Source organism: Telmatherina bonti, assembly GCF_933228915.1.
Source record: "Telmatherina bonti genome assembly, chromosome: 9".
NCBI lineage: Eukaryota > Metazoa > Chordata > Actinopteri > Atheriniformes > Telmatherinidae > Telmatherina > Telmatherina bonti.
The window spans coordinates 27,591,123-27,607,094 of record NC_136627.1 but is presented as its reverse complement, the minus strand read 5'-3'; the positions used below and the strand labels follow the sequence as shown (position 1 = coordinate 27,607,094).

Genomic DNA, 15,972 nt, shown 5'->3' with positions numbered 1-15,972 from the left:
AACTTAGGTTTTTTTTTTTTTTTTCTCACCAGATCTGTGTGCATTTCCTCTAAAAATGTAAATGTAATTTTTTTTTTTTTTTTTTTTGTTTTTGTTTTAAGCTATGTTAAAAGCATAACTTTGTATCAAACAAGAAAAAATTGAATCAGCATGTGGCCAATTTGCAGTTTTTCCCTAGATTGCATGCATTTTTTCTTTTTTTTTATCAGTTTTATTTTAATAAGGTCATCTTTTCACAGAGAAAAAAACTTTTGATAGTAAAGCCTGCAGTCGGATGTTGACTGTTTGAGTTTTACTGTTTATGTCATTTTTGACACTTGCCATGTTTCATCAGGACCTTGACTTCTTCCCAGAAGATTTTGTTGTAATAAAAGTAATTTCAGAATCAGGCTGGGAGCCAGATTTTTCATGGCATTCCATTCAGTAGCATCCATACTTCAGTTTCTGCTCCACTCATTCCTTCATTTATGTTTTGACTCCTATAATGTGTGGTTTTACAGGCCATGGTGTAACGTTTCAAAGCTGACCCCAGCCTTAGGAAAAAAAAATCTTTCTTCACTCGAATAAATGTCAAGATACATGGCTTGTCTATCTCTTACTGCCTCGAGTCTAAATATGCAGAATTACTGCCAAGAGGACTGCATCTTGTTTTCCTTTGCTCTCCTTTCTCTGTTGGGATCCTATGGTTTACTTCATCCTGCTGGCTTTTCTCTTTTTTATTGTTGTTTGTGATATTTCTTTGTTTTATCCAAGCTCATTCTTTCTCTCTCTGAACTCAAAGAGAATAACTCACCTTATCACCCCTGTCCTCCTCTGTTCCTCTTTGTGCCCATCTGCTTCTTTGTCATCCTTTGAACTCCTCTTGAGTCTCACACAATTGTTGTGAAACTGAGCACTAGAGAACAACATACAATAGAATCTGATATTGGCTGCTACTCTTTTTTGTTTCTATTTATAGTTAAAACCTGTGTTTGGCTTTGCCTAATTATTCACCTGAATCTTATTCAGTGTTACTTTGCATATTAGTTCCTCAGCAACTTCATCTTCTGCTGTTAGCTGTCAGCTTTCTTACTATTACACATGTTTTGTCTCTAGGGAAGCCTGATTTGAATTATGCATGTGAGATCAAGTAGCCATTCCTAGATTTTGACATGATATTGAACTCAATAAGTTTTCAGGAAATCACTTGCATTTAGGCTAAAGCAGCACTAAATATGTTTCAGACTTTAAAGCTCTGTGCACCTGACTTATTTTGATGGCACACTGACATTCATTATGCACACTACTGAAACTGTTGTTACCCTGCAGCATCCCCGGGGCTGGGCAACTTAGAATTAATTAATTTATTTGTCATTATTTATTGTCTTTTGGCAGCAATTGGAAATCAAAACACTGGGTGTTTTTAATGTGCTTCATGGCTGATTAAGCAAATAAATGCAAGAGGATATTATTGAAGCAAGTGAGCAAAGGAAAGAACAAAACAGAAAGAAATAAGATAAGATTCAACATTGGACCGACTTTTACTGTCTGGAGAGAGCTCAGAGAAGAGACAGAATGCAAGACAGATGCTTAATTTGTTTTTGTTTGGGAATGCCAAACTTCAGTTTTAGAAAAAACTTAAACAAGACATAAAAGAAAAAGCAAAAAATTCAGCAAAGCTGTGAGTGTCTTAAGAGATTATGAATATATTTTCTTCAGTTATAATGAATTACAAGGAGTTTTCTTCCTCCCCTCCTTCTTCAAGTCTTCTCAGAGGTGAAGACGTTATAATCAGATGATCATAGTGGAGTGCTTCTCTTAGATGCCTCTTTTAGCTTCAAAACAACAAACACCATGTAGAGCATTTATCTCTTTTTAAGTCTCTGTTGTTTTTTCTTGATGAAGTTATTGTTGTGACAGTATGGGATCAGGAAAACAAGATTAAAGCAAAAACATAATACTGCTAAAATCAGTCTAATTTAAGAATTTACAATTTCTATTTGAATGCGGGTCAACCTCCCCTTTCTGCATCACACTTTTATAGTGTGATGGGACACACTATCAGGGATGGTGTGTCAAAGTAACTTTCACATCTGTGCAGAAAGGGAAAAGTTCCTAGCAGCGCATTGTATTGTAATTACCAGATCGTGCGCTGTCAGGGGTTTTACTTCACTACTCAGCATATTTGAACAAGCGACAAGCAAACATGATTGCAGTCAGAAAGTATAATGCCATGATGATATTGTACAAAATTTCCTGTCTGGACAGAAACATGAAAAAAAGTTTGGCCACTATAACAGAAGATTTATTTTGTGCAGACCAAACAGCTTCTCAGGAGATGAAGGTTGTACAAGGTATAAAGCATTGTGCTGGAAATATTATGGTTTAAGTTTACTTTACTGCCTCAGGGACCAAACAGCTTTCGTTCTCTGATCCTACATCATATCAAGAAGTATTTGCAGATATTGTGAAGCCATGTTTTTGAAAGTTGAACTAAAAGTGAACCTTTCTGTAGAAGAAATGGTCTGCTCTATTAAATATAAAGGCGATATTGAAGGTTATAAATTAGTTCAATCAAAGCGCATATTTCAGTCTCTCTGAAAAGATGCGCAGAGATTTGTCATTGGCTGGGTATGTTTGAAACCATTGCATATCCAAACCAGCTGAGAGAGAATTCATTGCAAAGACCTTCAGCATGCTATAAACAGAGACTCATTGACCTGTCTGCAAAATGAAGACAGTTAATTCTATTTAAAGGGGGAAATGTATGTCTAAGGCCAAGGCTATGCTAGTCCTGCTTAATCAATACCAGTTTGATCTTGATTATGATTCTGGATTTCCACAATTAAATGAATGTGATTTTTATTTATTAGAAATGTGTGCTGCACCAATAAGAGGCACATCAACACTCTAAATTCCCGTTCAACCCAGTGGTTGTGCTAGTGCTCGTTTCTGGTAACCATGGTGCCCAGGGGTGTACTTACTTTTGCTGCCGAAAACCACCAGGATGTTTTGTTACAGGTTTAGCAGGTGGTTTTCTGCTTTTCTGTTTAGGTTTGATTGCACAGTCGTTGTGCTTATTTTCTCCCTTTTGTTTCTGTCTTTACTCTTTCTTTCTGTCCTCTGTTCACCCTCTCCCTCCCATTGTTCCTATGAGGAAAATGGTTAAATTGAGGAAAAATCAAATACAAAAAAAAAAAAAAAAGAATATCATTTAAGATTCAAGGGGAGCCTCGTATCCAAAAGTTTTTTCTTGGCAAAGCATATTTGTTCTGATCAACAGAGCAGCTAGACCATCATTCTGCTGTCATGTTGCTGGTCAGGACAGGTAAAAATCAAATAAAACAAAATCCCATTTGTTTGTCATTAGACAGAAAATCAGTGTTTAGGTCTTTTGCTGGTGACTTACGCTGCGCTTATATTGTCTTTATTTGTATTTGTTCTCATTTATTGCAAGATTGTTGGATATAGGACTACATGATGTTTTCAATTAAATTAAAAGGACGTCATTATTATATTTATTTATCCTCCCATCTTTCAGTATTTAGCATTATAGGTATTTTATTACATACAGTAAATGAACCCAAAGTAGACATTTATATCTGCCTGTGTACCCTTCCTGCTGTAGTTGTTTAGACACCAATTATTATACATCTGCAAATTCTGTTTCATTGGCCAGAAATGGAATTTATTAGGGTATTAACTCTATCTATAGTTTTATTCTTGTCTCTTTTGGCCAAGGCTTCTCTTCTCAAAGACTCTTGAATAAGCCATGGGCTTTGTCCGTTCAGTCTGGCGTTCACTGATAAATTGGTCTTTGCAGCACTTCTTTTCTTTATGTCTTGTTTTTGATTGTTAACATAATCCATCACGTAGGCCTCTAATTGCCTCGGCAGCTGTAACACGCCAACAAAATATGTCAGCAAAATAAGATGCCTGGTGATTGACACCTCATGCATAAAGGGAGTAATGTCGTCTCTGAATATTGAGAAGGTTTTGCACCAGTGAGGGTAAATGCATGTGAATAATTCCTGTTTCTTGGGATTTAAAATCAAAGCCATTAAGTAGACTTGCTTTTTCCCCTTTTGATGTCTGTGAGGTGCCCTGCTTGTTTGAACATAAATGCATCTCTAAAGTCAAAAGCGACTATCATTTGTACACTCAAACTCAACATACACTCGCAGAGCCGAGCTCACCCCTACAGTAGCCTCTGACTCACCTTTTTACTGCGGAGCAGCAGACGGCAATAGCTCTTTGCTTCTGTCAGCTCTGGAAGAGGTGGGTTCTGAAACCTTTCTGTGTTAATAAACTTGCCCTTTTCCAGGTAATGACCTGTCTCTCTGTCTCCATGAGTGCTTGGTGATCCCTTAACCTTTCATCAGCAAGAAGTCCTTGCACTCCTTCTCCTAGCGTCTCCATCTATCACTCCATCTCATGGACATCCCCCTTCAACCTCCTTGGCCTTTTGTCTGTCACATCTTTTATTATTTAATGTTTTCTGGCACCAAAGTCTTGAAATAGTTTCTGACCTAGTCATGTGAAAATGATCTTGTGCTGAATTCTGTGGCTTAGAGCCACAAGCATCCACTGAGACATTGATGGATTGATTGAAGAAAGGTGTGACAGAGTTTGACTGGAAGAAAATGTCAAGCCTGATTGAAACAAAGCCTTCATCACTTGGTGCTCGCTTTTTGTGTAAGCTACCTCACACTGAACAGTTAAAAGTTTGTGCACACATGTGGAATACATGGTGCACAGTAAAATTGCTCTGGTTTATTGGAAATGATTGTATTAGGCGTTCACAACTATTTATGATGTTGACAAATTACAAATTCTCACATATAATTTTTAATCATATTTATGTTTTTGTCTGCAAAATAAAAATATAGTAAATAAAGGATTTATTTGGTTCATCATGATGTTCAAATGATTCTTTCTGGTCAGCACAGAACTTGCAGTTAGCACAACATCTAGTCGTGTTCTTGCTTTAAAAAGATGTTCTACAAAATGCTGCATGATTACTGTACACATGTAGCAATTTCATCAATATCGTAATCAGGAGAGGAGGGTTGGAGGATGGTATTGATTCTCCTGACTTTTATGTTAAAGATCACTTCTAGAGCCATCCTGAACAACCCTTTCCACAGTGCTTTTGCATCTGCTTACTTCCCCACTTTGCTTTCATGCACAAATGGTTGAGGATCAGAGTTAAAATTGCATGATCCAGGTTAAAATGAAAGTTAATGGTTAGTTTAGATGTTAAATATAAACAGTAAGGCTAAATAAAGGAAGTACATTTTGTGGGGTTACATTTTTATTCCTCAGAAGTCACTAAAAGGACTATAAATAGTTTTTTTCTTCCTCTTTGAAATTGCAGGTCCATACGAAACAGCAGCTAAAATATGCCAATCTAAACAATTATAGCTTTGCCTTATGACACTCTGTGATGCTTTATTATGTTTTCTGGTGAAATTAGGCTGGCATAGGTTTGTAGAATGTTATGATGAACATTTGTCCTATTTTCTGATAATAAATTACATGAAATTTTTAGTAGTTATAAGATGAATCTACAGCTATTTTTCTCTTAAGATATTTTTAATCTTATAGACTAAATTTAAGAAACATAACAAATAGAAATGGTGTGATTTTATAATTGGTTTCCCAACAGCACAGTTTTTATTTGACCAAAACATCTGCATCATCTTTGACTTTTAGTTCTTATCCAACTCATGCTTTGGTTCCCTTTTCTTTATTCCTCTGGGATTATACTTCATCAATATATTAGTAGTCTGAAAACAAGATGTAATCATGTTTATTTAATGATGACAGAGCAGGGTTAATGTATACTACAACATCTTTGAATTCATGTTGCAAGTAAGATCATATTTTTAATGGAAACCACAAGATGCGTTTCAAGAATTTCTCAAAGGACATTTTGTAATTTTATGTAGCCCTACTTTAAATTCCAAAGAAACCTGAGGATATTTACTCAATTTGCACTCATTCCTATTAATCTGATGGAGTCTGACCATCTAGTGTCATGTCTAAATTAGCAGTGAGTCAGAAGTGTGTGCAGTTATATAGACAAAAGCTGTAGAGAACATTAATTCTAAGTTATGCTTAATATTTGCTACTGTGTGCTGGTTAATTGTAGAGCATCCATAAAAGTAGTTTCCTTAAAGAACTGTTTGAACAACACTGAAGAGAATGTGTGTATCAGTCAGTGGTGTGAGGGTTTGGAATAAACTCAACCACGAGCTGAAGCAATGTTCAAGCGTGAGTTTGTTTAAAAAAAAAAAAAAACATAGACTGAAGTGAGCCTGAAGGATGCACGAATGGAAAAAAGAAGTATAACTTATTTGTTCCTATCCCTTTTCAGACTTGTCAGTTAAGCACATGAGTAGTACAGAAGATGTATGTAGGTCTGGGTATACGTATGTATGTATGTATGTATGTATGTGTGGAAATATATCAGGATGGGTGCATGTGTATGAATATGTATACATGTATATGATTTGTACAATTATTTTTATCTGTGTGCATAAAACTGCAGTTCCCCCTTCATCCGCTCGGGGCTGGCTCCAAAACAGAGCAAATCCCAATAGACTCCCGTGTTAAAAAGGCCAACTTCATGGCAGAAATTAACATGGTTACAGCCTGTTTCAAAAATCCATTTTCAGTTTAATAGGTCAGGTTTACCTTCATGACAACTGTGGGGGAAGTGAATTTTTTTTCTAACTCGCCCGTCTAAAAGTAATTTAATCTTGAATTTCGGCATATTTAGGGGCGTGTCCTTTTGATTGACAGGTACCAATCCCTGGCTTCAAGTCAGAAGAACGTAGAACAACCGCGGTTTTTAGCCGGTTAACATCATGACTTAGCATTAGCCCGCTTACCTCCGTTAGCGTGTTAGCTCCTGTTATCTCGGGGTTAGCTCGGTTAGCTCTTAGCTATAGAAAGTTCGGAGTTCGCTCGATGTCAATCATCCGCCGTGATGCTCACGGCTGCCTTCTCAGCTCCACCTCTTTGCCTATATTTGTATTTTCCGGGCGAGATGACGTACATGACGCTGCCAACATGGCGACGGTAGGAACCCCCCACCGAGCTTCAATTATATAGTCTATGGTCCTGAAATAAATGTACAATCTAAAGTTGAAAACAGCCCTCTTTGATAAATTTTTGCTGGACCTTTTTCAAGTCAAAAGTATGTGCCTGAAATGTCTATAGGCTACTATTTTCTGCAGTTCACAGTTTCTCTTGCTTGACTTTTTTTAGACTGTCATGCGAATATGACATGTTATTAAATTTGAAAACAAACTGTATTTAGTTTTCGACATTATACCACGCAGTTGCGTAGTGGTTAGCACTGCAGCCTCACAGCAAGAAGCGCTCTGGTTCATACCTCAGCTGGCGTAGGTTTGACTATTTGGAGTTTGCATATTCTTCCTGTGTAAGTGTGGGTTATCTGTGGGTAGCCCTGCAGGTAGTCCTGCTTCCACCCAGCCACATGACATGTATGTATGCTTGTTAGGTTCATTGTTTGGCTTAACATCACTTATCACATGTAAGTCACTTTGCACAAAAGCGTATGCCAAATAACTGTAGAATAAAATCAGTTCTTTATAAAAACATCAGTAACAAATGAATCTGTAAAGTTCCATTTTTCTTTAATGTAATTTGTTTCACTGCCAGCAGGAAAACAGAGTTCAACAGAGTACAGGAGTCTGCAGAAGTTGTTTACAATCCATTCTTCCTCCAAGAGCATTATTACTCTACTCAGCTTCTCGGCCCACACAGCTCTCTGCCAGTCGCTGTGAGTGCTGAGCGTTTGGACAGTATATACATGAAAACAGCTTGAAGTAGCCTAAACTAACCTTTGCCTGGAGTCAGACTGGGCTCTGTGCAGTCTACATAAACATGCAATGTGAGTGCTACCTGTCTGACACTAATCTCTGATTAAACCTAACCTTAACATTAACATAAATTATTGGAATAATATGAAGATAAATGTGTATGTAAATTATTAGTGTAAATTTCCCTAACTAATCAAATGTGAAATAAAGTTCTTGTCACTGTTGGATGTCTGAATAAAGACATGACAGTCTTTAAAATGAAAGCGATATAATGCATCTTCAGAATAGAAACAATTTGAAAAATGACATGTTCATATTTATGTTTGCTTGTTTTAAAATGGCAACCTTCAGCAAACGTATTCAGTTTTATTATGATAGATAGCATGAAAGTAAAAACCATGGTATTTTACTAATCACAATGACTGAATTACACCAAAGCAACTGATTTTAGTCTTTCAATCTAGTCAGAACCTAATTACCCTGTTGCTTTGCTACATAAATCTAAAGTCAAAAGAAATGGATGAAAGAAAGTAAGTAAAAATCGTTTGTTTTATTTTTGTCGCTTTGTAATGATGTTAATGGTGTTAACTCCGTTTTGATTTGCGGTATATTACAAGCTACCTGAATTGTTGTTTCGATTGAAGGACTTGTTGACATCGATGAATATCTGGGCTAAAAGGTCTTTAGTGAGGCCTGATATTCTTTTTACTTCTTGCCTTAATTTTACACATAGCCCTGCTGGGAGTAGCTGGCTTGTGAGCTGCTTAGAGGTGACTGCTTTTACATTCAAAAAGTTTTACTAATATTTCGGAAAAAACCCTTAATCAGGAATCGGGATGTACTTATTACTTACAATGTTACTTGACTCTGTAACAGGGAAGGATAGAGTCTCTACTGGAGAGTTTAAGTATCTTTGGATCTTGTTCGTAAGTAGGATGGACATTGAAATTAAGGCTGAAAACATCTCTCTGGTACATTTAGGTGAGGATAAAGCAGGCAAAGCTTTGGATTTAATGGTTTGTATATGTTTAAGCTCTTACCTGTGCTTGCAGGATTTTGATAGTGACAAAGAGAATGAGACTGGGGATCGAGGCAGCTGAAATGAGCTCCCTTTAAAGGGTGGCTTCGGTGAGCCATAGAGATAAGATGAGGGGCTCATACTGCACATCTGGGGGCAGCTCAGAGGAGAGATCTCACTTCTGCCCACAGAAAGGAGTCAGCTGAGGTGGTTTCAGCATCTCATTAGGAGCCTCTAGGTAACCTTTTTCTTTTTTTCTTTTTTAGAGTTTTTTTTAGAGTTTTTTTCTGGCAAATTCAACCGGGAGGGGACCCTGGGTAAGACCCAGAACTCTTTGGAAGGATTATACACCCTTTCTGATCTGGGAAAGTCTTGGGATCAGAGGGAGCTGGAGAGTGTTGCTGGGGAGAAGGATGTCTGGATTTTTCTCTACAACCTGTTGCTTCCTCCATCCTGACCTCAGACAAGCAGAAGAAAATAGATGTATCTTACATTTTTATTTTAATAGATACCATACTATTTTATCCGTGATAATACTAGTACATTTTTGACACTGTAGGAAAAGGTTAGATATCACACATTGACTCAAAGTCATTTAAGGGCACCTGAACCTGTGAAGCACAGACAGCTCAGTAATCCAAGCATTGTGGAGCAAAGTAATGTCTTGAGTAGGGCTGGGAAATATTCAGAATATTCATTTCAGCTCAAATTGACTACAAAAACAGCGATATCAACAAAAAAAAAAATATATATATATTAAGGTCATTTTTCCCTGTTATGATCTGCTATTTTGTCTCTTATTCCACATGACATGCTCGTTTCTGCCGTTTCCGAAGGTGAACCTGGGAAAATATTGGAGAAACATCCTCCGCCATTTCTGCCCACTGTTGCTAACATAGCAGCTCTGCCCGTCACAGATTTGCTTAAAAAGAAGCGACTGACAAATATAACTGCTTTTTCAAGTGCTTTTGGAACCTGAATATTGTTGTCATGCTCAAGGCCGCTAGAACAAGAAATGTTTGTTTTGGTTCAGTCAGTTTGTACTCCATAGGAAGCTTATGACGGGGGGGTCTGTGCTTCACGGGGGGGGGGGGGAAGAAACTTCTTCCGTGACACGGTGGGGTTATGCATGTAGCAGTGACCTTGTCTTTTCTGTACCACACGTGTTGTATTCATTTTCCCACATTTCAAGCCATCCAACTTCCAGGTACTAGTAGATGAATGTTGGAGGAAGTGTTGGAAAACCTGCTGTGAGCCCATGGAGGTAGGGTGCAGAATATTTGCTGCACCCTCTCTCTACAGGAACTACATCCTTTTGTCATCGCAGCAGCAGCACAAAGAGAACCATCAAGTCCGCATGGAGTCAGCAGAGAAAACCTCTAGGTGGATTTAGATCAGGAGGTCCAAGAAGCAGACCGGTGCTAGAGGGTCACAAGTTGGGTAGTGAATTATTTCCGCAATAAGTTGCAAGACCCCAAAACACCCGATGACCTCTGGAAACATCACTGATGATGTGTCCTAACACATCCTTGGATGTGTCTTGAAACAAGTTACACGTCTTTAACAGTGTTTGCTGGAAGCCGATATCAGTTTTATCATCAGTTATTTTGTTATTATTTTTAACCTGTTGGTGTTAGGTGGGTGTTTGGCTTGCATTAATAAGTTATAGACTGGATGTTTTCTAGCAAGGAAACAGCATTTGATTTGTGTGTTTCTTACATATAGTAACATTTCTTTTTCTTTTGCAACAGCTTTTGCTCCTCCGCATCGAGAGGAACCAGTTGAGGTGGCTCGGGCATCTGGTCAGGATGCCTCCTGGACGCCTCTCTGGTGAGGTGTTCCAGGCACATCCCTCTGGGAGGAGACCCCGGGGAAGACCCAGGACACGCTGGAGGGATTATATCTCTAGGCTGGCCTGGGAACGCCTCAGGATCCCCCCCAGAGAGTTGGCAAATGTGGCTGGGGAGAGGGAAGTCTGGGCTTCCCTGCTTAGGCTGCTGCCCCCGCAACCCGACCCCGGATAAGCGGCAGAAGATGACATGACATGACATGACACCGCTTTTTTTTTTTTTTCTAGTGAATGTAGTTCAGAAGCCATGTGCTTGGTGAGCTTCCTTGTGCCTTATTGAGAGTTTGATTGAAAAAAGAGAAGTAAAATGTTCTTGACTGCTTCAAGCTTCTATTTATTTATTAGCTTGAGTTTTTTTTTTTTTTTTTTTTTATGAAGTACTGATACACGTTTAGATTAGCACCATTTTACTTTGAATGAATATGCATGAAGGAAATACCCTGATTACAGGCAGGGTACAGTTGAGATGATAGGAAAGCTGTGCTTCCAGGCCTTTTTGTCCGTTTTTATTCAAGAGAAATAAAACATGCACATCTCAGTGCAGACTGAGTCTGCAAAGATTCACGAAACACTTTGCAAACTCCACAGAAATTTTTTTTTTTTCCGTTGGGTTTTCCACAGTCACATATCAGTAGATCCCTTATTCTCCTGTCATCAACTTAAACAGCATCAGCAGGTGCTGCAAAAGTTAATTGGTCACTTGACTTTAGGGCCGAATGAGTGCAAGCGTCGTGCATGATGCAAGTGGCAGGTTGGGAGCGTTAGCGTTGGACTTGGGATAACTGTTTTGTACTCTCCAGCAGCTTGTCACCTGCTAAAACAAACCAACAGCTTTACCATGGCAGAGTTAATAAAGTCCCGAAATGTCATTTTCTATGAGCTCTTTGAACTAGCAGTGACGATGTTTAGCCTTGCTGTCAAGGATGTGTTAAAAAAAAAAAAAAAAAAAAAGAATGTCACAATCTTTTCTAAAAGAAATATGTACTTTGTCTTTGTTGTTTCCTCTCTGCAGTTGCTCTGCAGCTTCCAGAGGGTCTGCAGATGTTTGCCTGTACCATCGCTGACATAATTGAGAGGTAAGATGAAGAAACAAAAGACTGTATATAAGAAGTAGGATGTAAATAAGCCTTCGGCTTCCTACTGCTCCTTCTCAAACAAGGTACATTGTTATGCAATTGTGAATTTTTGTTCTTGTACTGTATATGTGTTTGAGATGGATGAAAAAATTAAAAAAAAAACAAAGAAAGAAGGAAGTTTCATATTTTATGTCGTTTTAGACAGTGTAAGTGAGCTGCAGGTGCACAAGTCATCCCAGCAGCATATGCACTTTAACTGAGATGGCCACTTGGTACTCATTAGAAGAGCAAGGGTTTTATCATAGTTTCCCGCCTTTGACTCAATCAGGGATTCGGCAGAAAATGAGATACGATTACGCTGTTTTTGGACAGAGCAGATATCACAAGTCCCTTTGCTCACAGTTGGAGGAAGGACGAGATATCATTCTTGTTAATTACATCGCGTTTCAGTGTGCTGTGCCCTAATACACACCCCTTAATCCTCAAGCAAAAAAATGTTTCAGTTTTAAAGTTTGCCAAGGGTAGTAATTTGCCTTTTAAACTGCAGTTTGAGCGGCACTGTTCTGAATTTGTTCTTTGGTGCTTTGTAAATAAAAAGACATTCCATGACACTTTTGTGAGGGTTGCTATGAAGTCGTTGCTGCCGCTTCATTACTTCCCCTCCTTTTCCACTGTCTTTGTTGTCTCGTTTCACCTTGGGTTGGTCTGTTTGACAGGACCACTGCCCACAATGTGATTTCCCAAAGAAAATAGCTGCTATCGTTAAACACCCAGAGAGGATTAGTTTCTGTGTTTGGTCAATACAAACTTGATTATGAGATGGACAAGATGAAGAATTGAGTGCTGCAAGCTGCCAAAGGCTTTTTGGCCTGGGTGGATATTTGATTTCCTACAGGAAGCGTAGATCACATCAGCTTTGTTGAATTCTTTTCTTCCTGATTACATGCGCTATATATTACCATGCCTGCATAAAGTTATTTGGCGTATGAATAGACAATCTTTAATGTCACTATGTGTTGGAGTTGTCTTTCTAACTTTACCTCTTTATCTTCTCTTCTTACACCATCGTTTTGTGCATCAGCACTACTACGCTAAGACTTCTACTGCTTTATCTCTAAATCTTATTAAAGCTTTTTTTTTTTATCACAAAAAGATGGAAGTTTTAGGTTCTGGTCTTATCAGTCCTGCTGTTATCAGATGAAGACCTTCCACTTTGTGCTGCACAAATTTCAAACCACACCAGCTATGCTGTCCACATTTACTGTATATCTATAGTTTACTATTTGAATGGTCTATTATGGAGTCGTCTAAATCTGCTTAATCTTTTCTAATGAGAGCAATTAATAGACGGTAATTACTTTCCTGACTGTTTTATGCCTCATCTTCTATCCCTCGCCTCTATTTTTTACCCTCTCATTACAATCCACATGATTTCTCTTTGAAAATGCAATGGAAATTATGTTTCTCCCTGCTTTACTCATTAAGTATTAAGAACTTATACTCACTCGTCATCACACACCTCTTCCAGATCTGATGTGCACTCCTGCTCTGGAGCGTGGTTAAGCACAAGTTCTCCCTTGTGATTGGTTAGTTTGCTATTACGTCTTTCTGGAAAGCTGGATCTTCTTGCTGAATTTTTACTGTAACTCCCCATTTGATTTGTTTGTAGTGTAAAATTTCTCCTGGAGGAGCTTAATTCAAGTTTAATTCATTTAGTGTGTTCTGCTGAGAAGCCTGGAAAGAGTTCAAGCTGACAAAATGACAAATGAAATGACTTCTAAATTGCCTGTGTCATGTAAAACTTAATGAAAGTAACATGATGGAACATGAGGAATATTGTATTTAGATCAGATTTAGTCAGAGTTGCAGTGTTATAGGCTGCGTGGCCAGAGTGGCTAACAGATGGCAGTAGGCAGAGGTCCTCCAACATGATGAGAATTTATTGTATAGTGGTGCATGTTGCAACAAAGCAAATAGAAAATCACAAAGAAAAGAGAATATAATTCAACAATTACATTTTACCAGCTAAGCATAATTGAAATAAAATATACCTAAAGTAATCTAACAAGCACCCTGCTACATAGATCTCAGACCTTGCGGGCAGACACAATGGCAACCTTAAATAACCTCTAATCACCCCCCAGCATCTACCACTTTCCAGGTAAGCACACTCAATAAAGTCATGTCAGAGATCAGGCACCATACATATCCTAAAAAGACAGTTAAACAACTCCTGTATCACAATTCAACTCTTCCCCCCTCCTCATATTTAGTTCAATTCAGTGACATCATCAGTGGGAAAACCCTATAAATACAGGAAATGAGCAGCATTTCCTACCTTTGGTCCTGGGACAAGGTAGGCATGATGAGTAACTTAATAAAGCTAAATATTTAATTAACAAAACAGTAAACAAATTATTAAACAAAAATAATTATTACTATAAATGTGAGTCTTTATTTTACCAGGAGGTTATGAGTTTTAACTTTAATCAAATACAAAGTAAACACAAACAAACCCAGGATAGTTGTGTCTGCTGACCTCTGAGCAGAGATGAAGAATCAAATTATTACTGAATCAAATAAGGATATGATTAACAGCTTTGTGTTTTGAAATGGTGAAAAATGGCGGCACTTTGCCCACTTTGTCACACGCAACCTTTTCTGAGAAATTGTGACAACTTCAGCAAATGTTGCATTGATCAAAATCTAGTAAATGGGCACGCTTATCCTATTGGCATCAAACACAGGATTGGAGAGTGACATTTGGAAAAATATGAGGATGTTGGCACATCCTACTGCTGGCCTCGCATCACCCAACGTGCATTTAGGGTCACTGGAGGTCCCTGGAGTTGGATGGCTCATGCCACTACCACTACTGCCCTTGTACACAGGAGACACGGCTGACGTCCATATTAAAATGAGGATGAAAGGACTAAGCTGCCCTCAGAGTAAGGAGCTTCAATGGGATGGACCGCTAAGTCTTAATGAGGACAAGCTGCTCTGAATTATCGTCATGCTGCAGTTAATGCACTTTGGCCAAAATGCACACCCTTTGAATTTGTGCACTTTCATAGTCAACTTTACGCAAGATGAGTTCATATTCAGCTATTTTTTTCTTAAATGACCTCTTTCTTCTCCTTTCTATTTGTACATGTAAAAATACATGTTACTTACATTTAGAAATTTGATTCACAGATCAAGATTGAAAAATTACTACGCTACAAAAAAAGTCCACATTTCAGAGAAACAGTTGGTAATTAAAACAGCAGGATAATCAGTAATAAATTGGAAAGTTTAAAGAGATGATGTATGCTCATTTGTAGGTTTCCGATTTTATTTTGGGTGTTTCTTGTAATGGGTTTTAATTCTTTCATATCCAAACTCTCTTTTGGTGTTGCACTTTTTAACCTCTATTGTTGAAATCCATCATTTTACCATCTGCTCCATTTGAAAAGAATCTTAAATTACACATATGGAGATGCTAAGTCAGCTAGTCTGAGTTCTGCCTTCAATAGTGAGAAGGGTAGACGGAACTGTATACTGGCAAGGATTGTTCCCCTCTCTCACCTCAACATTTTCTATCTTTTTCAGTTATTAAAGTACCTTTAAACATCGCTCCATTATTTCTCAGCTGCTTCGATGAGATCCACGTTTGTGTCAGTTAGTCAATCCCTGATTTGTATGCAATCATCTGTAAACCGTAGCTGATCTGGCTTCTTCCTCTAAGGCAAGATCCCAGCTAAAACAGCACCAGTCCTCTCCAGTGGAGGTTTCTTTGGTTGTAATTATATTTATAACAGATGATTAGCATATTGATGTTGTCAACCAGTCAAAACCAGTTGAAATCATAATTCCATCCAAGTCTTTGGTTTTGCTTTTAAGCATTTCTCTTCTATTCCAACGTAAGTGATGTTACAATATGCCAACATTCTGACAAACCAACACGTTGGCAATTATGAACCCTTCATCTTGGTGTTTAAAAAATTGCTGTGGTCTACATTTTTGAAAACCAAATATCCTACTGCTTATCAAGGCAGAAGAGTAGACACCATTAGAACCAAGTTGACTGACCTCTGAATTATCATGGGAGGTTCTGCCAAAAAAAAAAAAGAGAATATACTAGAAGTCAGGATCAATGAAAAATGATTTAGAATAACCAGAAATCTTTGCAGCAAAGACACAAAGCCGGCTAACATT

At 38.1% G+C, this 15,972-nt stretch overlaps 1 protein-coding gene across 1 annotated transcript in view; it reads left to right on the top strand.

The window, feature by feature from the left end:
- The window catches only part of dph1 (diphthamide biosynthesis 1), a 73,306-nt gene that overhangs the window by 5,887 nt on the left and 51,447 nt on the right, over positions 1 to 15,972 (top strand). The window contains exon 3 of the mRNA XM_079245863.1: positions 11,712 to 11,775. Within this exon, the coding sequence (XP_079101989.1) occupies positions 11,712 to 11,775 (64 nt within the window). The remainder of the gene's footprint in view (positions 1 to 11,711; positions 11,776 to 15,972) is intronic.